The sequence below is a fragment of the Aquarana catesbeiana genome, linkage group LG12 (genome assembly GCF_042186555.1).
Source record: "Aquarana catesbeiana isolate 2022-GZ linkage group LG12, ASM4218655v1, whole genome shotgun sequence".
Taxonomy (NCBI): Eukaryota; Metazoa; Chordata; class Amphibia; order Anura; family Ranidae; genus Aquarana; species Aquarana catesbeiana.
The window spans coordinates 222,945,445-222,971,268 of record NC_133335.1 but is presented as its reverse complement, the minus strand read 5'-3'; the positions used below and the strand labels follow the sequence as shown (position 1 = coordinate 222,971,268).

General features: G+C 44.6%; 1 protein-coding gene across 5 annotated transcripts in view; it reads left to right on the top strand.

The window, feature by feature from the left end:
- The window catches only part of LOC141113572 (uncharacterized), a 119,055-nt gene that overhangs the window by 47,417 nt on the left and 45,814 nt on the right, over positions 1–25,824 (top strand). For 4 of the 5 annotated variants that reach the window (XM_073606760.1, XM_073606757.1, XM_073606759.1 and 1 more), the window contains 3 exons: positions 20,610–21,020; positions 23,778–23,966; positions 24,059–24,139. In XM_073606760.1, coding sequence (XP_073462861.1) covers positions 20,610–21,020; positions 23,778–23,966; positions 24,059–24,139 — 681 coding nt within the window. The remainder of the gene's footprint in view (positions 1–20,609; positions 21,021–23,777; positions 23,967–24,058; positions 24,140–25,824) is intronic. The other variant, XM_073606758.1, reaches the window with a different exon arrangement.

Below are 25,824 nucleotides of genomic sequence, written 5' to 3'. Positions count from 1 at the left end.
AAGGTACGATTTTAATCAACAATGCTCATTTCCAACATTAGAAGTGTGGCACCATATCTGTGGTGATCTCAACTTGGTCCGAGTGGCCACTTGGACCACGCTACTATTGATTTTTGCCATCAACCATGGCACCTAAGGGCAAATGGGACCCCCTGAAGGGTGTTTTGCAGGGTGAGGCCCTAAAGATCTGTAACCATTGAGCAATTACTGGTGGTTGGCTGTGCTACACTTTGATAGCCTATTCGTGGTCTGGTTCACTTACTATATTTGTTACAGTTGGATGAGCGTAATCCTAACATTTGAGGATTGGACAGAACAAAAGAACCCTAATCCCCTAAAGAAGCCCTCTGTGGGCGAAGCACGTTGAGAGTCATTTGATACAATATTTGTGTTTCCATTAACACTTAAATATTATCTTATACTAAGGGTTTGATGTCCTGTGTGGAATTATGCTGTAATGCAGCCTTTCTCAACCTTTTCAACACAGAGGAACCCTTGAAATACTTTTCCAGTCTAAGGGAACCCCTGCTAAAAATTGCTGTATCTACAGTTTATGATATATTTGTGTGATGGTCAGTGGAAAGAATGCTTCTTACACTTGTGGTCATTGGGGAGAAATACCCCCTTACAGATGGCTAATAAGATCAATGATGTCAGAGGGAACTTCTCTGAGAGGCAGAAATTGCTCTCTGCTCAAGGAACCCCCCAGCAACCTCTGGAGGAACCCTAGTGGAGAAACCTTGTTCTCTAATGCAGTGGTCTCCAAATTACAGCCCTTTGCTTGCTTTTATCTGGCCCTTGGGGCACTATTTCATCCACTGATACGAACAATGGGGCATAACCCCCCCCCCCACTGAGACCAGTGAAAGGGCACAATACCTCCCCTATGACTCCAACGAAGGGGCCCAATTCCTCCCAATGATACCAACAATTGGGCCCAATTCCTCCCAATGATACCAACAATTGGGCCCAGTGACGCCAACGATGGGGCACAATTCCTCCCACTGACATCAACTATGGGGCATTGCTTTTTTACACTGATGTTGGGACTTTTTCTACTCCCAATGGCCAGTGTCCATTCAGGGGGTCTAATGTATGACTTTTTTTTCAGTACAGGGGGAGGTATATTCCCTATTCGATTTAGGATTACTATGGGAAAAACATTTTTTTAGAGTTGTTTTGTGACCTGTTTTTGAGAGAACATTCACCTTTAAAATCCACTTTTTTTAATTTGATTATCGCAGGTTTCCCGAGATTTAGCGATATTATTTTACAGTATGAAGGCAAAACTTTTTTTATAGTTTTAGATATAATTGAGAGGGGTTAGAACACCTGTTTGTTGCTGTCTTTGTTCCTGTTGGGGACATTTACCTTTGCTATTTGTCCTGGTGACTGTTCTCATCGAAAAAAGGAAAAGAAAATACCAAATCATAGGGTGGTCACCAGAACAGGAGGGGAAATCTACCAATGGGGACACTAGTTCTGGGGACATTCGTTCTGGGGACTCTAAAGGGAAATTTTCCCAATCGTGATCGGGGGGAAGAATGTCTCTTACATTTGTGGTTAGTGGGGAGAATCTCCCCCTTACAGATAGTTTAAAAAAAATCATTTATACCAGTAGATACTTATCTGAGAGGTTGAAATTGCTTGTTGCTCAAGGGACCCAAGCATCCACTGGAGGAACTCTTGGGTTCCATAGGACCTTGGTTGAGAACATTTTGGTCTAAAGCATCTTGGTGGGATATCTGTGTGGATTATTAAGCTGAGGTCCTCAAAACTGCAAAAAGAAGCATAACCATGTGAAATCCCAGAAAAGACTGAGACCTTAACTTCAGTCAGGTAAAATCCTGTGTGTGGTCAGTATTTTTCATAGAACATTGTGTCCTTGTCTGTGGTGGGCGATGGTTCCATCTATTACGAATCCCATCAGATTAGGGGTCATGCAGATCGTCTTTCTGTACACTGTGTCTTACAGAAAGCAAATAACATGAAAGAAATGCAAATAAGGGAGGGTCAAACTCAGTGTTCTCATGTTCCTTCAGCTATAACTGTATGGAAAAGAGAGTAATTTCATATATGAGGTATAATTACACCTGAACTTTCCCTGAGGAGCGTACACTTGGGATGCACTATCCTCTGTGCTAATGTTTGTGAGTTTACGTTACCATACTTGTTATTGTCTGGACATTGTTCACATTAACCAATCAAATGATACTTTATTTCCCTAATGCTTGCCTGGTTAGATCTGATGGGTGATGTGAGTAGAGAATAATTCATATCAAAATGTGTTTTCCATGTTGGAGATTATGTTCAAGGTAGGTACTTTGGTTTCTGCTTTTTTGGTCACGATAGTCAAATCACTCAGATGGATATGTGTGTGGTTAGGAGTGCCTGGTACAAATTCCATCTCGCTTTAACCTTATTATTAGAAAGATCAGATGTAACCAACGCATTTCAGAGGAGAAGAATTCCCTCTTCTTCCGGGTTTGAACAAGAATTTATAACACAATCTAGATGAAATATAGATATAGTATATATCTATATAGTATAGAAGGCCTTATTTGCAGGTAGTTAGGCCAGCCTGTCTTGTTGGTAAAATATACCGCTGACTAGATCCAATTAGATCGGAGAATCTGAGAAATTATGACATAGAGGAAAAAAAAAATGTATGATGCTGTGAGCTTTGAAGGAAAATGAGATTGAGATCCATGTAGTAGATCAGAGACCCACCATTGAGTGTTCCCTTATGTCACCAACTGTTTTTTGTTGTGGGCTGTGCATTGCACAGAAACGCCTACAATCCCTTGCCAGGTCTGGAATGATAGACGGGTCTTCTGATAACTTTAATAGAGATATTGAAACCTTCCAGAAGCGTTGTGTGATTGTAACAGATTGATCTCATGATTTGCCAATCAATAGCATGTTTTGTGACTAAAGCAGGCCAGACCCTGGTAGAATTTTTGTTTGGGACAAATCAGTTGTAGTTCTAATGATGGTAAATTTGGTTGTCAAGTCTCTGATAAGATAAGAGTACTTACCTGCCCGAGCAGAAGAAGTCTAGACCTCAGACTAGGAAGGCTCACCCCTCCTCAGAGGCCAAGAAAAGTTCCCTTCATTGCTCCCAGGCCTCAACATCCAAAGCCAAGTACAAACCTGGCCCCTGGTTTGCCCATTACCATGGACCTCTAAGTCCCCCAAAGCCTTCTTTCGCATTTGGGGGTGTACTTACTTGCTAAAGTGAGAGGTGTCTGATAGCCTTTGCGGTCACCTGGGCAGTCAGCATCTTCGTTTTCACACACAGTGTCATCAACAAACTAGGTTTTCTGTGGGATTTAATAAAAAGTGTTTTTTTACCGTTGTAAATTGTTGAGAAAAATATAGTCTTCCCTGCAATCACCTAGCAGGGTCCGGAAAAGACGGGCCTAAGTTTGATGGAGATATGGAAACTTTCCAGCAGATTTGTGGGATTGTAATAGGGCCGAAAAAACTAATCGATTGTGAAATGAATCAATTACTATTTTCATAATCGATTAATTGGCCAGTAACATAATGGGGTTAAAAAAGCTAAAATTAGCCCTATATAGTTCTAAAAGAGCAAATAATCTCTACGGTAAATATTACTTTCACTGTTGTACAGTAAAAAAACGAAGGGCTAATTTTTTTATTTTTTTTTTTTAAACTCCATTATGTTACTAAATGTCTTAGGCCTGGTTCCCACCCATGTGTTTTTTGGTGCTTTTTGCAGAAATGCACTACAGTTCATTTAATGTTCACATCTATGCTATTTTCAGCTGCTGTGTATTTGGAAAGGGTGCTTTTTTGGTTCAATATACTTCAATGGAGAAGCTGCAGAAAAGCATGTAATATTACAGTTCTGTTTGAAAATCTGCAAAACAGTCTAGAATTTTTTTTTTTCTTTAAATAAAAAAATTTGAGCTGAGTCTGAGGATATTTACCAGATTCAACCTCTAATAGAATATGGAGTATATCTCTTCTGTCTGTTATTCTCAGAGAGGATTAAAGATTTTACTCCCTAACCAAATAGTTGGTTATTTATATTTACCCCTGCGTATAAAGATATTTAGGAATAAATTGCCTTTTTTTAAACTTTACATAATAACTAAATTATATACCACACTTTTTTTTAAGGTTATTAACTGATTAATCGAAACAATAATCGGCCAACTAATCGATTATGAAAATAATCGTTAGTTTCAGCCCTAGATTGTAATAGCTTACCGTATATACTCGAGTATAAGTCGATCCGAGTATAAGTCGAGGCCCTAATTTACCACAAAAAAATGGGAAAAACGTATTGACTCGAGTATAAGACGAGGGTGAGAAATGCACAGCTACTGTAAGTGGAAAAGAGGGTCAACAATGCCCATTTGCATGCCTCACTGTGCCCATTTGCAGCCATAGGTCCCCCGAACTTCAAACTCGGTAGTTAAGGGTTCCTAGATGCCCCCTAGCTGCAGCCAAAATTTGGGGTCTCTGAACCCAAATGGTCCCGAAATTACATTGCTGCAGATGGACACAGTTGACCGAATTTGGGGCCCCGTATCTCGGGCCACTTAGTGCTAGGAACCCCAAATTTGGTGTGCAAACCCAGTGGAACTGGCACCATAAAATATCCAAAGCTGGGTCTTCTAGCACCAAGTGGCCCCGAGATACAGGGCCCCAAATATCGGTTCAGAAAATGTCAAGCACTTTTCTGCAGCAGAGAATGACATTTTCCGAACCTAATTGGGGCCCCGTATCTAGGAACCCCAGCTTTGGATATGTTGTGGACCCAGTTCCACTGCACCAAGTGGCCCTGAGATATGGGGCCCCAAAGTCGGTTCGGAAAATGAAATTTTTTGCTGCAGAAAATTGCTTGACTCGAGTATAAGTCGAGGGGGGTACTTTCAGCACAAAAAAATGTGCTGAAAAACTCGACTTATACTCAAGTATATACGGTAATCCCATGATTTTCATGTGTGATTTTTTTTTTTTTTTTTTAACATTTAATGAAGACCAATTGACATTCTGGGCTGAATTCGGACCTGAAACGGACCAAAAGACGCACAGGGCTCCTGTGCAATTCACACCAGAGCTGCTGCGGAGATATGTGAATCAGCTCCATAGAGAGCCGGTCACAATCTCCTGCTATTTGAATTGGAGGCGGGAAACCCTCCTCAAATTTGCAATAGTGTAAACCCAGCCTTAAATTCTATGTTTTGAGTCAATTGATGGGAACATTTGATATTCTGTCCAATGATCTTTCAGGAACGGTTGTCCAAAAATTTAAGTGTATGGCCATTTCAACCCTGAATGTAGCTGTGGGCCCAATACAAAGTTCTACCCAGGGTTACCCATGATTTGGCTGGATGGCAGCACAATCAGGTAGAGGTTTTGGACATATCCGTGTATATGACTCTTCACAGATGGGGAAGTTGCTCTAGACTTTATCTTCATGGGAGCTGGATGCATACAAGGCAAAATGGTGACCTGCAGCAACCAATCAGAAATCGCCTCTTAGCTGGTCAGACTGTAGTAAAGTATAATCCAGTAGGTTTGTAGGCAGGTAACGTTTAATGCTGCCCCAATCAGGAGGGTTAGTGTTAATTGCGTTTCCCGGTTCTTTTTTGGCGGCCTTTCCTAGGTCTGATCCACTGGTTGTGTGTATTCTAAAAGGGACAGGGTTCCAGACCCAAGAGGGTTGAGAGAGTGAGAGGGAGAGTGGGAAAAGAGGTTCCTGCTGTCGCCGTTGCCGGGGTCTGTCCTGTTAGCCTGCTGATATGCTGAGACCAGAGTGCCAACTAAGGAGCATCTGGCTTCAGGATCCCTCTACAGCTTAAAGGAAATGCTGGGACCTGCAATCTGCCCTGAAGATGCCAATCCTGGATACTACCATCATACCATGCCAAATATAGACCCTATCCTGTGCAGGTATGCTGGGGCAGCCACAAGCCCGAGTTAGGGATTAGTTTAGGGAAGGACTGTTATCTTTGTTCTACTGTTCTGCCAAGCTTTTGAAACTTTACCTTTGCCTGGTCTGAAGTTACTTAAACTGGTTCTAAAGGCAGAAGGTTTTTACCTTTATGCATTCTATGCATTAGGATAAAAAACCATCTGTGTGCAGCAGCCCCCCTCAGTCCCCCTAATATTTACTTGAGCCCCATCTTGATCCACCAATGTTGCATGAAAGCCTCGCTTGTCCGGGGACGCTCCCATATTGGCTCCTGCTGCTGTCAATCAAACTCAGTGAGCCAATGAGGAGGGGGGGGGTGCACACACAGAGCAGTGGCTTGGCTCGGGTGCTCCCATAGCAAGCTGCTTGCTGTGGGGGCACTCGGCAGTAGGGAGGGACCAGGATCACTGGTGGGGGGAACCAAGAAGAGGAGGATCAAATCCATTACACAGAGCAGGTAAGTATAACATGTTTGTTAATGTTTAAACAAAAAAAAACGAGACTTTAATATTACTTTAAGGGGTGCTCGGGTCAGCTAAGCATATTGGGGTATTAAGACATCAGTGTAACAGTGTGAAGTGGTTACCAAGGGTAACAAAGGTTTCTCTAGCAGCCTGCCATAAGCGTGTACATGTGACAGGTGGGATAGCTTCTTGCAGGTGGAGTTGTTATCGGCACACTCTCCGTGAGAAGGTCCATCTCCTATAGTAACGGGAGCAGATCAGCACTGCAGAAGTCCCCAGCCTGTACACAGGTACGGAAGAGTTGAATAAAGTGTACGCATGGAGTCAGCACTCGGTGCACGGCGGGGCTCCATACCGTTACTGGGAGTGAGGTAGCAGTGATATGCTGGACAGGTGGGGAGGGCATTAGCTCCGTTGCCCCTCCTAAATTGACCGTGGTGGTGTATAATTACACCACAGGAGTTTACTAGAGTTCAGTCGTCTGGTTTGGGTCCCTGCCTTTACTTGAACAAAGTGCCTAGCGTAGCCCAGAAGAACCCCACTCCAGGGTAGGCCTCCTATGTGACTCACACTTGGCATCCAACGAGGAGGAGAACATGGAAGTATCACCCGCCTACTTCCCCACCCCCCACAGTTTTCAGGTTGATCTGTATATTGTTTTTGCACTTTTTTTTTTTTTTTATATGCTTGACAATATGGATAGTATACAGCAGACTGCCGAAATGGAGCAGAACATCACGTTGCCATTCAATGTACATATAAGATTGTCCACATGAGTTGTGGGCCAGCTTCCCTGTAGACTGATCTGTAGGTAATTTTGTTTTTGTGTGGGAGAGGAGCAAGAGACAAATGAACGTTTCCTCTGCTCAGCTCAGCACGGCACAGGAAATGTATGAAACTTTCACAAGTCTCTCTGGCCAGCAGTTCTCCTTTCTTATCTTTCTCACAAGAGCGATGTGTATGGAAAGACCTCCTGCATGAAGTGCCAGCATGGTGGACTTCTTTGCCCGAGCCTCCCGGAGGATGAGGAGGAGAGTGCTCAGCCTTCCCAACACCCCGCAGATACAGGTCAGAGGGTGGAGACTGGAAGCCATTGTGTCCTCTTCCTGCAACACCCTGTGGTGTGGGGGGGGAAAGAGGGGTGCAGAGAGTGTGGCAGATTCCTATTATCTCTGAATGTGTGTCTCAATACCGGCCCCTCTATACAGACTGGAAGGGGAATACCGCCCACCCACCATCTTTTGATAACAGGCCCTTTTTATATTGTCTTAAAGGAGAACTGCTGGCCAGAGTGACTTGTGATGCTAGCTCTGTCTGATACCAGACCTCAACACAGGCAGAAAAAGGAATGAAGGGGTTAATTTCCCTCCATGTTGTGATACTGGCCCCTCTACATTGGCTGAAAGGGGAACTTAGGGGTCGTTGCTTCCTATTTCCCAATACGGGCTCCCTGTACTGGCTGGAAGTACAGAAAAGAGTTCCCAAGACATTCCTGGCATTGGCACAGTGTCCTTTACCTGCAACCTCAACACTCTTTGCTGCAGGTGACACTCAGGAAATTAACCAAGGGGTGCAGAAAACACCTTGTGTCGCCCAGGGGTGGGTTTACTTCTTTGTCGCTTGGGCAGTCTCCTATTATCTCTGAATTTGCATCTTGATACCAGTCCCTCTATACTGATTGCAAGGGGAACTGAGGGGTCACTGCCCCCTATTATCTGATTCTGGGTTCTCTACACTGGCTAAAAGGGGAACTGAAGGGTTACTGCCTCCCATCTTCTGGTACTGGTCCTCTATACAGACTGGAAGGGGAACTGAGGGGGTCAATGCCCCCCATATTTTGAACCTGGCTTCTCTATATAGGTTGAGTGGGGTACTAAGGGGTCAATTCTGCTAGTCTTCTGATACCAGCCCCTCTACACTGGCTGAGGGGTCGATGCCCCCATCCCCTGATAAAACCCCTCTATACAGGCTAGAAGGGGGACTGAGGCATCATTGCCCCCAAATCTTCTGCTGCTGGCCCCTCTACACTGGCCGAAAGAGGAACATGAGGTCAGTACCCCCCCATCTCTTGTTACCAGCCCATCTATAGAGGCTGGAAGGGGAACTGAGGGGTCACTGCCTCCCTTCTTTTGATACCAGCCCCTCTATACTTGCTTAAGGAGGGGGTCACTGCCTCTATTTACTGATACCGACCCCTTTATACTGACTGGAGGTGCAAAAAAGTGACCCCCAAGGCAAAGTATGGTGTCAGACTGCTAGGAAATGTAGCTATTCATTTTTCTGCTGTGGTAGTTCTCATTTTGTGCATTTATTGTGTTTTTTTTTTTTTTTGCTAGCAATTGTTTCAACATGATTGATGTTGGGTTACATAGTCTCATAATAAGTTATTATAAGTTATAAGTTAACTCATTATAAGTTATTGGCATGTTATGGTAGAATGTACAGTAGGTGACTGAAAGCTAGAGAAGCCATACAATGGAAAGAGAGTGTAGTCGGATACGGAGAGGTAGGTGTGTGATTAGTTGAGGGATATGGTGAGGTGAGGGATACATATGTGGTCAAGTGAGGGTTCAAAAAGTGTGCAAATGACAAATGTAAAGGTGTCAGAAAAAAAGAATGGTCAAAATTGGGCAGTTTATTATTATTATTATTATTATTCAGGATTTATATAGCGCCAACAGTTTACGCAGCGCTTTACAATTTGAGGGTAGACAGTACAAATACAATACACTTTAATACAGCAGGAATCAGAGGGCCCTGCATTACTAATTTTGAATCCAGGTTTTTCATGTTTACATTTCTATAATATTTCTACTAGTGGCTTGTCCAACAGAAAAGAAAAGTGTGCACAGAAAAGGTAGAAACAACAGGTAGGGGATAGATATTCTGGTGTTTTTTGGTTGTGCGCTGTACATAGCGCACCCCTTAACCCTGCACTCTGTACATAGCGCATCCCTGAACTCTGCACCCTGTACGTAACGCACGCCTGACAACTACACTCTGTATGTAACATAATCTTGAACTCTGCACCCTGTACGTAACACACTCCTGAACTCTGCACATAACGCACTTCTGACAACTACACTCTGTATGTAACATAATCTTGAACTCTGCACTCTGTATCTAATGCACTCCTGAACTCTGCACTCTGTACGTAGCCTAATCCTGAACTCTGCACTCTGTACGTAACGCACTCCTAAACTCTGCACTCTGTACGTAGCCTAATCCTGAAATCTGTACGTAACGCATTCCTGAACTCTGCACTCTGTGCGTAACGCACTCCTAAACACTGCACTCTGTGCGTAGCCTAATCCTGAACTCTGTACGTAACGCACTCCTGAACTCTGTACGTAGCGTAATCCTGAACTCTGCACTCTGTACATAACATAGTTAGGTTGAATAAAGACACGTCCATCCAGTTCAACCAAAAAAAACCCCACAAACCTATACCCACAGTTGATCCAGAGGAAGGCAAAAAACCCCAGCAAAGCATGATCCAATTTGCTACTGCAGGGGAAAAAATTCACTATATGGACCCCTTATATATTTGTACATGTTGATGTACGGATTAACGCACTCTTGAACTCTGCACTCTGTACGTAGCGTAACCCTGAACTCTACACTTTGTATGGAACGCACTCCTGAACTCTGCACTCTGTATGGAACGTAATCCTGAACTCTGCATTCTGTATGTAATGCACTTCTGAACTCTGCACTCTGTATGTAGCGTAATCCTGAACTCTGCACCCTGTATGGAACGCACTCCTGAACTCTGCATGTAGTGTAATCCTAAACTCTGCACTCTGTATGTAGCATAATCCTGAACTCTGCACTCTGTATGGAACGCACTCCTGAACTCTGCACTCTGTATGTAGCGCACCCCATAAATATGGGAGGTATGTTTGTTATTTGCATATTTGTTCCATAAACATTTCAAGAAGAATGTTGGCAGCGTGTGAAACCCCTCCAAAAATGAAATGACAAGGATATAAAATTCAGACTTAAAATAGGGTAGAGTGGGACTTTGAGTGTGCCTCGGTGGGGTTAAAATAACGATCTATACCGCAGATTTAAAAATGTACAAAAACTTTATTCACCATCCATGGATGGAACAAGGATTACCCCCCCCCCCTTTACATAGACAAAGATATAAATTCGTGTTCTGATGGATCCACCCATCAGGCTTCGCTCCATTTTGCCGCTGGCTGCTAGTGACTGAGATCTGCCTTATGTCATGATCTGACTGCAGATCTGTATCTGCTGTCCGACAATGTGACTCGATACCGATATCCTGGGCACAGGCAGCCTATCTTATTATATATTTCTTTCTATTTTGCGCATGTTTGCTGTATATTTACAAAAATTGTATGGTATCATTATGGGGGGGGGGGCTTTTCTGCTGTTTCCAGATCACATTGCTCATGTGTGGTTGTATCCTCAGTATGATAATGGGATTGTATCTCTGGTTTATGTTCTGTGATTAAACTTTATAATCATGTGATGTTATGTTTGTATTCTGATCTGATTGCCTATGTTCTATGATGGAATGTTTCCCTGGTCTATATTCTGTGATTGTTTGATGTTGTGACAGTATCCCCGGTCTTCATGTTGTATAATCTAAGGATTGTTTGGTGATATGATTGTGTCCCTGGTCCATGTTCCACGATTGTATGGTGATGGATTGTATCCCCCATTCTGGTCTATATTCTATGATTGTATGATGATGTAACGGTATACCCAATCTACATTTTGTATATCCACTTGATCTCCCGAAAATTTCACCCCCCCCCCCCCCCTTTATGACCAGGAAATTTTTTTCTATACGGCACTGTGTTCATTTAACTGACAACTGCGCGGTCATGCAACGCTGTACAAATACCGTTTTTTCTTTTGGTGGTATTTGATCGCCACTGGGTTTTTGATTTTTTTGTGCTAAAACAAAGACTGACAATTTAAAAAAAAAAATATATATATATTTTACTTTCTGCTATAAAACAAATCCAATAAAATAAATGTAAAAAATCAAATTTCTTCATAAATTAGGCTAATATGTATTCTCCTACATATTTTGGTAAAAAGAATCCCAATAAGCGTATATTGATTGGTTTGCACAAAAGTTATAGCGTCTACAAACTATGGTATATATGCTGGAATTTTAAATTTTTTATTTTTTCAATACTAGTATTGGCGGCGATCAGCGGCTTTTATAGCGGGACTGTGATAGTGTGGCGGGCAGTCTGACACTTTGTGGGAACCAGTGATATCAATACATTGATCAGTGCTAAAAATATGCACATACCTAACCAGTGTTTGTGTATACTGTGAGGTGCTTTCACTAAGGGATGTGCTGGTTTTTATCCCCTGCTTTTCAGGGCAACAAAATCCAGAACATCCTCGCTGACAGGAAAGAGCTCTTCATTGTTTACATAGTTACATAGTTCTTCCTCACCAATTAGTGGGTTCCAGTGGTCATTCATTTGCCGGCACCTGCTGACTAATCACAGTATGTGCGGTGCCGCCCCACCCAGAAGAGCAGAATCGTATATACACAGTATATCACATTAATGGCTGTGTGTTGAGTTATTTTGAGAGGACAGCAAGTGAGTACACCCCTTGCATTTTTTGTAAATATTTTATTCTATCTTTTCATGTGACAACACTAAAGAAATGACACTTTGCTACAATGTAAAGTAGTGAGTGTACAGCTTGTATAACAGTGTAAATTTGCTGTCCCCTCAAAATAACTCAACACACAGCCAATAATGTCTAAACTGCTGGCAACAAAAGTGAGTACACCCCTAAGTGTCAATATTTTGTGTGGCCACCATTATTTTCCAGAACTGCCTTAACCCTTCTGGGCATGGAGTTCTCCAGAGCTTCACAGGTTGCCACTGGAGTCCTCTTCTACTCCTCCATGAGGACATCACAGAGCTGGTGGATGTTAGAGACCTTGTGCTCCTCCACCTTCCGTTTGAGGATGCCCCACAGATGATCAATAGGGTTTAGGTCTGGAAACATGCTTGGCCAGTCCATCACCTTTACTCTCAGCTTCTTTAACAAGGCAGTGGTTGTCTTGGAGGTGTGTTTGGGGTCCTTATGTTGGAATACTGCCCTGCGGCCCAGTCTCTGAAGGGAGGGGATCATGCTCTGCTCCAGTATGTCACAGTACATGTTGGCATTTATGGTTCCCTCAATGAACTGTAGATCCCCAGTGCTGGCAGCACTCATGCAGCCCCAGACCATGACACTCCCACCACCATGCTTGACTGTAGGCAAGACACACTTGTCTTTGTACTCCTCACCTGGTTTCCGCCACACACGCTTGTCACCATCCGAACCAAATAAGTTTATCTTGGTCTCATCAGACCACAGGACATGGTTCCAGTAATCCATGTCCTTAGTCTGCTTGTCTTCAGCAAACTGTTTGTGGGCTTTCTTGTGCATCATCTTTAGAAGAGGCTTCCTTCTGGGATGACAGCCATGCAGACCAATTTGATGCAGTGTGCAGCGTATGGTCTGAGCACTGACAGGCTGACCCCCCACTCCTTCAACCTCTGCAGCAATGCTGACAGCACTCATATCTCTATTACCCAAAGACAACCTCTGGATATGACGCTGAGCACGTGCACTCAACCTCTTTGGTGGACCATGGTGAGGCCTGTTCTGAGTGGAACCTGTCCTTTTAAACCTCTGTATGGTCTTGGCCACTGTGCTGCAGCTCAGTTTCAGGGTCTTGGCAATCTTCTTAGGCTCGATTTACATCTATGCATGTTGCTTTTGAGCGTTTCTGCAGTGTTTTTTGCGGTGCTTGCCACGTTTTTAAACATGCGTTTTTGCAGCCTTTTTACAGCTTTTTTTTTTTTTATACAGTGTTTTTTTATACTGTATACAGTGTAAAAAAAAAAGGAAAAAAAAACGCAAAACGCTGTAAAAACGCTGCATTTTGCATGAAAAAGTCCCCGACCCTTTCCAAAAACGCAGAGGCACAAAAATGCATTGATGTGAACATGTTCCATAGAAACCCATTTAAAAAAAAATTTCCATGCATTTCTGAAATATGCATCAAAAAACGCATTAGTGTGAATAGAGCCTTATAGCCTAGGCCATTTTTATGTAGAGCAACAACTTTTTTTTCAGATCCTCAGAGAGTCCTTTGTCATGAGGTGCCATGTTGAACTTCCAGTGACCAGTATGAGAGAGTGAGAGCGATAACACCAAATTTAACACACCTGCTCCCCATTCACACCTGAGACCTTGTAACACTAACGAGTCACATGACTCTGGGGAGGGAAAATGGCTAATTGGGCCCAATTTGGACATTTTCACTTAGGGGTGTACTCACATTTGTTGCCAGCGGTTTAGACATTAATGGCTGTGTGTTGAGTTATTTTGAAGGGACAACAAATTTACACTGTTATACAAGCTGTACACTCACTACTTTACATTGTACTAAAGTGTCATTTCTTCAGTGTTGTCACATGAAAAGATAGAAGAAAATATTTACAAAAATGTGAGGGGTGTACTTACTTTTGTGAGATACTGTATCTCCAGTCTATGATTGTATTTTGATGTGATTGTGTCCCCAGCCTTTGTTTAATGATTTTTACCCTTATAGTGTGTGTCAGTTTAGTGATGAGATTGTACGTTATGTTTGCACTGTGTGTGGATTGATTACTTGATGATGTGATTGTGAGGATTAGAAACCTTCTCCCGGATTCTTTCAGGTCCTTTCTCCTGTGGTACCTGACAATGTATTGCACGGTGTTTTTGAGCGTGTGGGGGTGCATTGTGTTGTAAATGTGCGGTTGGTACAGGAAACCTTATTGAGAAGTTCTTAATTTCACAAGTTCTCAATTACATTCCCGTAGAGTTGTGTAAGGAGCAATGTGCTGCAGTGCAGGTTATGGAGGTATAATGTAAAGGGTTGAGGGGAGTAAAAAGCTGCAGTGTATAGAGGAGTAATGAACTGCAGTCTATGGAGGTATAATCTGCTGCAATGCAGTGTATAAAGGAGTAATGAGCTGCAGTCTATGGAGGACTAATGACCTTCAGTACAATGTATGGAGGAGTAATGAGATGCAGTGCAGTGTATGGCGGTGGGTTCTGTTGTAATGCTGTGTATGTAGGAGTAATGGGCTGCAGTGTATGGAAATGCGCTGTGCTGCTAAGCAGGGTATAGATGAGTACTATACTGTGATGCAGTGTACAGAGGCTTAATGATCTGCAGTGAATGGAGGAGTGATGTGCTGTAATGGAGTGTGTGGAGGAGTAACATGCTGTGGTTTACTGTATAGGGGAGTAATGATCTGCAGTGCAGTGTATGGAGGAGTAATGTGCTTCAATGCAGTGTATGGAGGAGTAACACGCTGTAGTGCACTAAAAAGGGGAGTAATGACCTGTAGTGTATGGAAGAGTAATGTGCTTCAATGCAGTGAATGGAGGAGTACCATGCCATGGTGCAGTGCATGGAAGAGTACCATGCCGTGGTGCAGTGCATGGAAGAGTACCATGCCGTGGTGCAGTGCATGGAAGAGTACCATGCCGTGGTGCAGTGCATGGAAGAGTACCATGCCGTGGTGCAGTGCATGGAAGAGTACCATGCCGTGGTGCAGTGCATAGAAGAGTACCATGCCGTGGTGCAGTGCATGGGAGAGTACCATGCCGTGGTGCAATGCGCGAAGGAGTGCCATGCCGTGGTGCAGTGCACGAAGGAGTACCATGCCGTGGTGCAGTGCACGAAGGAGTACCTTGCCGTGGTGCAGTGCACGAAAGAGTACCATGCCGTGGTGCAGTGCACGAAGGAGTACCATGGCGTGGTGCAGTGCATGGAAGAGTACCATGGCGTGGTGCAGTGCATGGAAGAGTACCATGGCGTGGTGCAGTGCATGGAAGAGTACCATGGCGTGGTGCAGTGCATGGAAGAGTACCATGGCGTGGTGCAGTGCATGGAAGAGTACCATGGCGTGGTGCAGTGCATGAAGGAGTAACTTGGCGTGGTGCAGTGCATGAAGGAGTAACTTGGCGTGGTGCAGTGCACGAAGGAGTACCATGCCGTGGTGCAGTGCATGAAGGAGTACCATGCCGTGGTGCAGTGCATGAAGGAGTACCATGCCGTGGTGCAGTGCATGGAAGAGTACCATGCCGTGGTGCAGTGCATGGAAGAGTACCATGGCGTGGTGCAGTGCATGGAAGAGTACCATGGCGTGGTGCAGTGCATGAAGGAGTAACTTGGCGTGGTGCAGTGCATGAAGGAGTAACTTGGCGTGGTGCAGTGCACGAAGGAGTACTATGCCGTGGTGCAGTGCATGAAGGAGTACCATGCCGTGGTGCAGTGCATGAAGGAGTACCATGCCGTGGTGCAGTGCATGGAAGAGTACCATGCCGTGGTGCAGTGCATGGAAGAGTACCATGCCGTGGTGCAGTGCATGGAAGAGTACCGTGCCGTGGTGCAGTGCATGGAAGAGTACCGTGCCGTGGTGCAGTGCATGGAAGAGTACCGTGCCGTGGTGCAGTGCATGGAAGAGTACAGTGCCGTGGTGCAGTGCATGGAAGAGTACCATGCCGTGGTGCAGTGCATGGAAGAGTACCTTGCCGTGGTGCAATATGCAAAGGAGTACCATGCCGTGGTGCAGTGCACGAAGGAGTACCATGCCGTGGTGCAGTGCACGAAGGAGTGCCATGCTGTGGTGCAGTGCATGAAGAAGTACCATGCCGTGGTGCAGTGCACGAAGGAGTATGGAGGAGTAAAGTGCTTCAATGCAGTGTATGGAGGAGTAACACGCTGTGGTGCACTATAAAGGGGAGTAATGATCTGTAGTGTATGGAAGAGTAATGTGCTTCAATGCAGTGCATGGAGGAGTACCATGCCGTGGTGCAGTGCATGGAAGAGTACCATGCCGTGGTGCAGTGCATGGAAGAGTACCATGCCGTGGTGCAGTGCATGGAAGAGTACCATGCCGTGGTGCAGTGCATGGAAGAGTACCATGCCGTGGTGCAGTGCATGGGAGAGTACCATGCCGTGGTGCAGTGCATGGAAGAGTACCTTGCCGTGGTGCAATGCGCGAAGGAGTACCATGCCGTGGTGCAGTGCACGAAGGAGTACCATGCCGTGGTGCAGTGCACGAAGGAGTACCATGCCGTGGTGCAGTGCACGAAGGAGTACCATGCCGTGGTGCAGTGCACGAAGGAGTACCATGCCGTGGTGCAGTGCACGAAGGAGTACCATGCCGTGGTGCAGTGCACGAAGGAGTACCATGCCGTGGTGCAGTGCACGAAGGAGTACCATGCCGTGGTGCAGTGCACGAAGGAGTACCGTGCCGTGGTGCAGTGCATGAAGGAGTACTGTGCCGTGGTGCAGTGCACGGAAGAGTACCGTGCCGTGGTGCAGTGCACGGAAGAGTACCGTGCCGTGGTGCAGTGCATGTACATACATGAATTCTTCTTTTTTTGTATGCCATTGTCTTGTGTATATCTATAAAAATTTTCATGTTCAACGCTTTGTTTATTTGCCAGTTAAACAATTTTACAATTTCTCCTACCACGTGTCTTGTGCCTCACTCAAAGTCCCCAAAAAACCCTTATGCTGTGGTGCAGTGTATAGAGGTGTACCATGCTGTGGTGCAGTGTATGGAGGAGTACCATGCTGTGGTGCGGTGTATGGAGGAGTACCATGCTGTGGTGCGGTGTATGGAGGAGTACCATGCTGTGGTGCAGTGTATGGAGGAGTACCATGCTGTGGTGCGGTGTATGGAGGAGTACCATGCCGTGGTGCGGTGTATGGAGGAGTACCATGCTGTGGTGCAGTGTATGGAGGAGTACCATGCTGTGGTGCAGTGTATGGAGGAGTACCATGCCGTGGTGCAGTGCATGGAAGGGTACCATGCTGTGGTGCAGTGCATGGAAGAGTACCATGCCGTGGTGCAGTGCATGGAAGAGTACCATGCCGTGGTGCAGTGCATGGAGAAGTAACATGCTGAGGTGCAGTGCATGTACATACATGAATTCTTCTTTTTTTGTATGCCATTGTCTTGTGTATATCTATAAAAATTTTCATGTTCAACGCTTTGTTTATTTGCCAATTAAACAATTTTACAATTTCTCCTACCACGTGTCTTGTGCCTCACTCAAAGTCCCCAAAAACCCTTTCTTATGCTGTGGTGCAGTGTATGGAGGAGTACCATGCTGTGGTGCGGTGTATGGAGGAGTACCATGCTGTGGTGCGGTGTATGGAGGAGTACCATGCTGTGGTGCGGTGTATGGAGGAGTACCATGCTGTGGTGCGGTGTATGGAGGAATACCATGCTGTGGTGCAGTGTATGAAGGAGTACCATGCTGTGGTGCAGTGTATGGAGGAGTACCATGCTGTTGTGCAGTGTATGGAGGAATACCATGCTGTGGTGCAGTGTATGGAGGTGTACCATGCTGTGGTGCAGTGTATGGAGGAGTATCACGCTGTGGTGCAGTGTATGGAGAAGTACCACGCTGTGGTGCAGTGTATGGAGGAGTACCACGCTGTGGTGCAGTGTATGGAGGAGTACCACACTGTGGTGCAGTGTATAGAGGAGTACCATGCTGTGGTGCAGTGTATGGAGGAGTACCATGCTGTGGTGCAGTGTATGAAGGAGTACCATGCTGTGGTGCACTATATAGCAGAGTAATGATCTGCAGTGTAATGTGCTGCATTATACAATATGACTTTCCCTTATGTAGCTAATAGAGATCTGTCAGTTCACGCTGCCAGCACGGGCTCTGTGTTTGGGGCTTTGTGGTGGTTCTGCTATTAGATATCCTGTTTGCATTGACAGGAAGATGTTTGTGGCTTCTGAATTTAGCTGTGATGGTTCTGCCCTGCAGCTTTCAAACTGTCTAGTTTCTGTGTTTTCTCTTGTCAGCAGTCTGCATAGGGGGCACATTGGCTGATCCAATAGGGAGATCACCAGACCTCTGGCCATACACATGTCACAGTACAGGCCCTGTAGGACATCGGAAGTAATTAGCACAAACATTTGGTGGGGTCGGGAGCCTCCCACCTCTAGAGCTCCACCTATGTGCCAGAAAACCCATTTATATCTACTTATATAGGGAGGGAAAGTTCCAGTGCAGGTATTATGAATAGTGCTAATACATGGAGGAAGTACAGTATCTGTGGGTGATGGCAGCTGTAAGCCAACCAATTCAGCAGTCCTATACCTTAGGCAATGAAATATAGATACATTTTTATGGGTTGCACCAACTTTTCCTGTTGTGTAAGATAGCAGGAGGGCTGTCAAGAAACTGTAAAGATCCGCTGAATTATCTGTATGAAAAATACGCCATTTAAATATGTTAGTGCTGGATGGAGACCCTAGAGTCTCAGCTGCGGTGTGATGGGGTTCGAGTACCCAGAGGCCCAACACAGGAACAATGAGGTCTCTGGTGACCCAGCACAGGAATATTGGGCCATATGGTAATTGGAGGCCCAGAACAGAAATAATGGGATCTCTGGTATCTGGAGGCCCAATACAGGAATAATGGGGTGCTAGCGTTACTAGAGGCCCGGCACAGAAGTAATGGGGTGTTTGGAATCTAAAGGCCCAGTGGAGGAATAATGGGGTGTTTGATATTTGCCACTCTAGTAGAGGAATAATGGCATCTCTGGTATTGGGTGGTCCAGTGCAAAAATAATGTGGTCTCTGCAATCTGGTGGTCTAACACAGGAATAATGGAGTCTCGGATATCTGGAGAAGGCCCAGCAAACAATATTGGGGTCATTTGAGGTCAAACACAGAAATATTGGGTATCTGGAGGGTCAGTACAGAAATAATGAGGTCTCTGATATTCGGAGGTCCATTATAGATGTAATATAATTTCTATTATCTGGTGGCCATGTATAGATTCAATGGAATCTTGGGTATCTGGTGGCTCCAGACAGAAATATTGGGATGTCTGGTATCTGGGGACCCATTATAGATATCATAGGATTTCTTGTATTTTGTGGCCATACGCCAAGTACTGTATATTGGAATCTCTGGTATCTGGTGGCCACGTACTGCAATCTAGAGGTCCAACACAAGAATAACGGAGTCTTGGGTATCTGGAGGAGGGCCAGCAGGTCAATAATTGGGTCTTTTGAGGTCCAACACAGAAATAAATGGGGTATTACATAAATAATGAGAGCTCTGGTATCGAGAGGACCATTATAAATATATTAGGATTTCTAGTATCTGGTGGCCATGTACGGTTAAGATGGAATTTCTGGTATCTGCTGTCTCAGCACAGAAATATTGGGGTGTCTGGAATCTGAAGGCACAGCAGAGGAATAATAGAGTGTTTGGTATTTGCCAGTCTAGTACACGAATAATGGTATCTCTGGTATTTGGTGGTCCAGTGCAGAAATAATGTGGTCTCTGCAATCTGTAGGCCCAACAAAGGAATAATGGAGTCTTGGGTATCTGGAGGAGGCAGAGCAAACAATATTGGGGTCATTTGAGGTCCAACACAGAAATAATGGGGTATCTGGAGGCTCAGTACAAAAATAATGAGGTCTCTTTTATTTGGAGGTCCATTAAAGAAGTCTTGGGAATCTGGAGGAGGGTCAGCAAGACAATAATTGGGTCTTTTGAGGTCCAACACAGAAATAAAGGGGCGTTACATAAATAATGAGATCTCTGGTATCGGGTGGACCATTATAGATATATTGGAATTTCTAGTATCTGGTGGCCATGTATGGTTAAGATGCAATTTCTGGTATCTGGTGGCTCAGCACAGAAATATTGGGGTCTCTGGTCTCTGGAGGCACATTATAGATATCATAGGATTTCTCTTATTTTGTGTCCTTGTGCCAGGTATATTGGAATCTCTGGTATGTGGTGGCCAAGTACCGAAATAATGGGATCTTTAATACTTGGTGTCCCAATGGAGGAATCATGGGACTCTAGTACCTCGCCCAAGATATTTTACCTGAGAAAACAGAACACAAATGATAAGCAAGAGATAGGTCTTACCTCCGTGATAAGGCAGAACATTCAGTTCATGGAGGGTGACGGGTTTTTCAACATTCTACATGCAGTTCCACTCCCTGATGTGGGAGGCCAGCAGGTTCCACTACACAATCATTTTCTACAAGGACATTTTAATGCTTTGACTGATGATGAAGTAATCATTCTTTGTATGTAGCTGTTTGTTCATTCATTGATTTTTCTGTTTGCGTTTAGGTGGTGAATGAAGAGGAGGAATCCTTCTATGTCAACTTGGAAGAATTTCGGAAAGACAAGGAAAAGCCAAGATCATCTTCTCAAAAGCTCAGTTCCTCCAGCAATTTAGATGACTGGGAGACGCACACAGACCAAGGCAGCGGTCAGCTTTTCTACTATAACAGTGTGACTAGGGAAACTACCTGGGATTGTCCCTTTGACCAAGCTGAGGAACAGCTCATCTCCCCTGCATCCCTGAGCCCAGCTGAGGAAGACTGTAACTGGGAGAAACTTTTTGATGAATCTAGTGGACAATTTTACTTCCATAATCCAGTGACAGGGGAGACGTCCTGGGACCCACCAGCACAGGACGATCTGCATCCATCAGGGGGCAAACCAATGTTTTCCCCCTATAATTCAATGGACGGGAGGGTAAGAGTTTTGACTGTAAAGAATTTCCTGAAACTGTCAGGGTCAGCCAAGATCTGGTGTTGCTGCTATTACTGCTTCCATTATTTTTCTAATAGCATGTTTCGTGTGGCTGGAGGAAAAGAGACATCTGAATTATGTTTCTGGAATCCCATTTTCTGCCCGCTGCATGTGATTTGTCCTGTAAGATGGAGGAAAGGAGATTTCCGGAGTTATGTTTTAGATTCCCATTGTCTATTCCATCATGTGACTGGTCTTGTAAGATGGAGGAAAGGAGACCAGGGTTGCCAATAATCAGTAAATTCATGGACAGTTTGTAAAATCCGTGATTCACAGGCCAATGTAAAAATCATGGATTTTACAAACTGTCCGTGAATTTACTGACGGTTGGCAACCCTGAAGGAGAACTCTGGAGTTCTGTTTCAGATACCCTTTGTCCTGTCCTGTCATGTGATTAGTCCTGATTGATGGAGGAGGGGGGGGGGACATCTGGAGTTATGTTCTGGGTTTCCCATTGTCTGTCCCATTATGTGATTGGTCTTGTTTGCTGGAGGGCGACATCTGTATTATGTTCTACATTCCTATTGTCTTTCTCCCATCATCTAATTGGATCTATATGCTGGAGGAAAAGAGACATCTGGATTATGTTCTGGATTCCCATTTTCTGTCCCCCGTGTGATTTGTCCTGTAAGATGGAGGAAAGAAGATATCTGGAGTTATGTTTTAGATTTCCATTGTCTGTCCCATCACGTGACTGGTCCTGTATGCTTGAGAAGGGAAGTCCTCCAGTTTATGCTACGGATTACCATTGTCTGTCCCATCACGTGACTGGCCCTGTATACTTGAGGAGGGAAGACCTCCCGTTTACCGTATATACTCGAGTATAAGTCAAGGCCCCTAATTTACCACAAAAAACTGGGAAAAAATTATTCACCCGAGTATAAGACGAGGGTGAGAAATGCAGCAGCTACTGTAAGTGGAAAAAGAGTGTCAACAATGCCCATCTGCAGCTGCATGCCTCCCTGTGTCCTGTGCAGCCTACCTGTATCCTGTGCATGTGTCCTGTACATGTGCATGTGTCCCGTGTCCTGTGTCCTGTACATGTGCATGTGTCCTGTACATGTGCATGTGTCCTGTACATGTGTATGTGTCCTGTGTCCCTGTGTCCTGTGCATGTGTCCCTGTGTCCTGTGCATGTGTCCTGTACATGTGCATGTGTCCCTGTGCATGTGTCCTGTGTCCCTGTGTCCTGTGCATGTGTCTTGTGTGCATGTGTCCTGTGTCCCTGTGCAGCCTACCTGTGGCAATCTCCATCCTCCCTGTGGCAATTTCCATCTTCCCTGTAGCGATCTCCATCCTCCGATCAGCGTGTGATAATATACTTCGGCGGCCATTCCACTGTTCAAAAGCCGCGCCTCCTCCTCGTCTGTGATAGGCAGAACACTCAGCAGTCAGCGGTCAGCCTATCACGGACATTCTCATACCACGGACGAAGATGAGAGAATGTCCGTGATAGGCTGTACACTGACTGCTGGGAAATGGAGTGTTCAGCCTATCACAGACGAGCAGGAGGCGTGGCTATTGAAAGCTGGAATATCCTCCGAACGGTATTATCAAACGCCGGCCGCCGTCTGCCTGCATGACACGCTGATCATGCAGACAGACGGAGGTGACTCGAGTACAAGTCGAGGGGGGGCACTTTCATCCCAAAAAAAAGGGCTGAAAAATTCGACTTGTACTCGAGTATATACGGTATGTTCTGGATTCCCATTGTCTATTCCATCATGTGACTTGTCCTGTATGCTGGAGGAAGGAAGGTATCTTGAATTTCCATTATCTGTAGCATTATGTGATTGGTCCTGTATGCTGGAGGAAGGTAGACCTCTGGACAGGGTAGATTTGATTTAAATCATAATTTTTAAAGAGCAACTGTCATCTCTGTCCCGCAGCGGCTCCTCCTCTGACCCCCTGTTGACTCACCGACAGTCCCATTCACTTTAATGGGATGTGTGGTGATGCGGCAGTGACACAACCAGGTGAGGGACGTGGCGGCATCAGGTGAGTGGATGCCCGTTCACGGGCGCTGCCATGATGGATCTGAAATGACAGGTGCCCTTTAAATGTAAGGACTTCTTCTTGTTGGTAGTTAGAATCTTTATTATTTGCAAACAAATAAAAGGTTTCTTATTTAGAATATTAAGCTGTCAGGTTAGTAAAACAGCGATATCAGATCCGATTCAATAATACAGTTTGTAGTGTACATAGATTTGAAAAACAATGGGATAAAGGAATATTCCTGAACTTTGTCTTATCTCATGGTTACTGTGAAATTGTATGAATGCATCAATGCAGTGCATGTTATCTCAGCTTGCAGAGCTTGGATTCATTGAATGAGTTTACCAAAAGAGTAAATATTGCAGAATATACAGCCTCATGCTACATAATTAAGCTCCATTTCATGCTGAATAAACTAAATTATTAATGTATCTTGAATAGAAAACTATCTTTAGATAGATTTTTGCTCCAAAAGCATTTTATTAAAATAAATTTGATAAAAATCTAAAAAAATTGATATAAATAAATAAAAAATCAAAAAAAATAAAAAATCTTTTTTTTTTTTCATCGACCCTCTCTGGAATAATGATCCTGATCCCCATCCTCTGTCCCATCATGTGATTGGTCTTGCCTAGCTGCATATATATAATTCATATTCTGTACACACTCTAAATAAAGATTAATAAATTGCTTATTTGTTTTCAGCCACCGACTCCTGAAGCAGATTATCCAGATTATCCACAGGAAGACCTAAATTACCCAGAAACCGACTATGGAGACCCTTACATTCCTCCTCCACCTTACAGTGCCCCCTCTGAAGAGCAACGTTTCGACTGGACCTATCATTTCAAGGATGGCCAGAAGTTCTACACAAATAATTATAATGGTGACACGGTAAGGATAGCGCTATGTACACTCCTATGATGTGCAGGAGGGGTCCCCGTCCTTTATCCCAGATATTGCTGAGTAGTTTCCTATCATTGCAGTGGCTCCAATCACAAGACCAGGACGGAAATACCTTTTTTTGTTCCCCAGATGGCTCTGTGTCACAGTGGACGCTACCTCCGGTCAGAATCTGTGATTTCTTGTAATGCTGGCTTTTAAAGCTAATGCTCTGGCTTTATTATTTGGCCAGCTTCACATAGGCTTCAGCTTGTATAACAGCAGTGTGAACAGCAAGCTTTGACAAAACATTTGCAGGGATTTCAGCAAGCTTTGTTGAAGCCCAGATGACTAGCCACAATACTAACCATTAGGCCTGTTTCACATTGGCTTCACCGATCGTAATAGGAGTGCTGATTGCCACTTTAAACAGGCTTCAGCAGGCTTTACACAAGCTTCAAGAAGTGCTGAAGCCTGCTAGCAGGTTGTTTAAAGTGGCAATCAGCACTCCTATTAGGATCTGTGTATAACATTTGCAAACTGTAAAGATATAAGGATTTTCACATTGTATTAGGCTGCTTGTCTGCTTATATGAACACCAATACTTAATACTAACCCTGATGCCGCGTACACACGAGCGACAGAAAAAGTCAGATGGGAGCTTTTCATCGTATATTCCGACCGTCTGTATGCCCCCATCGTACTTTTTCCGTCGAAAATTCCAACGGACTTAGATAGAGAACATGTTCTATATTTTTCCGACGGAACAAATTACTATCGTAAAAACCGCTCGTCTGTATGCTGTTCCGACGCACCAAAAAGACGCATGCTCTGAAGCAAGTACTAGACGTCGTACATGTTGTCCTGTCGTACGTGTTGTACGTCACTGCTTTCTTGACGGTCAGAATTTGGTGTGCCCGTGTGTAGGCAAGACAGCTTGAGCGGAATTCCGTCAGAAAAACCGGTTGTGTGTACAGGGCATAAGGCCAATTTCACATAGGCTCCAGCTTGTATAAGAGCAGTGTGAACAGCAAGCTTTGTTGAAGCTTTTAAAATACCATTCAGTTACAGTTTGCAAATGTTTTTCACCTTATATTACTTGTAAGCTTGGCCAGCCAGCCTGGTTATGGTCCTCATTGAGGGCTTGGTTACACTTGCAATTGGGGAGGGGGGGGCATTAAAACCACATGGCTTTTTACTACTCCAGCTTAAGCTGCAAAGGCAGTGGCCAGGGGTGTGGAACTCTACCCCGTCTCATTCAGTGCGCACCAGTGTCCGCCGAACGTAACCTATTCAAGCGAATGGAGCCGCACTGCAACTGCATGCAATGCACGTAGTGCAGTAGTGTTGCATTTAGAGGGTTAAAACGGGCAAAGAGGAGGCAACATGTCACCTCCTCACCACCTATCAAATGCCTCTGTAAAGCGATTCAAGCACTGACTGCTTTTCAGAGGAGCAGCAGTCCTTGCTGCAAGTGTAAACGAGCTGTTAGTGAGAACGCCCTGCAGGTTCCAGCTCAATGTGCAGAGGTGGTGATGTTGATTCACTGTCTAATGAGAAGGATGGAGCAAGCGAGGTAACAAAGGTAGCTGAATTGCTTTAATCTGTGGCTCCATGTGTCACCAGTATAGCAGCTCAGTGTGAAAAATCATATGCCTGGCTGCACAGAAATACACATCCTTGGCAGGTAAAACAGTTAACACATTCATATTGTGCGTATGTGTGTGTATGAATGTAAATGTGTCTATGCATAGAATTGCACTTTAAGGTTTATATTAGAATTGGTGCTAGACTAGGTCTTAGCACTGAGGATACATAAAGATTTATGTTTATTAGGCAGGGAGAAACCTTCCACTAGGGAGTAGGGTTC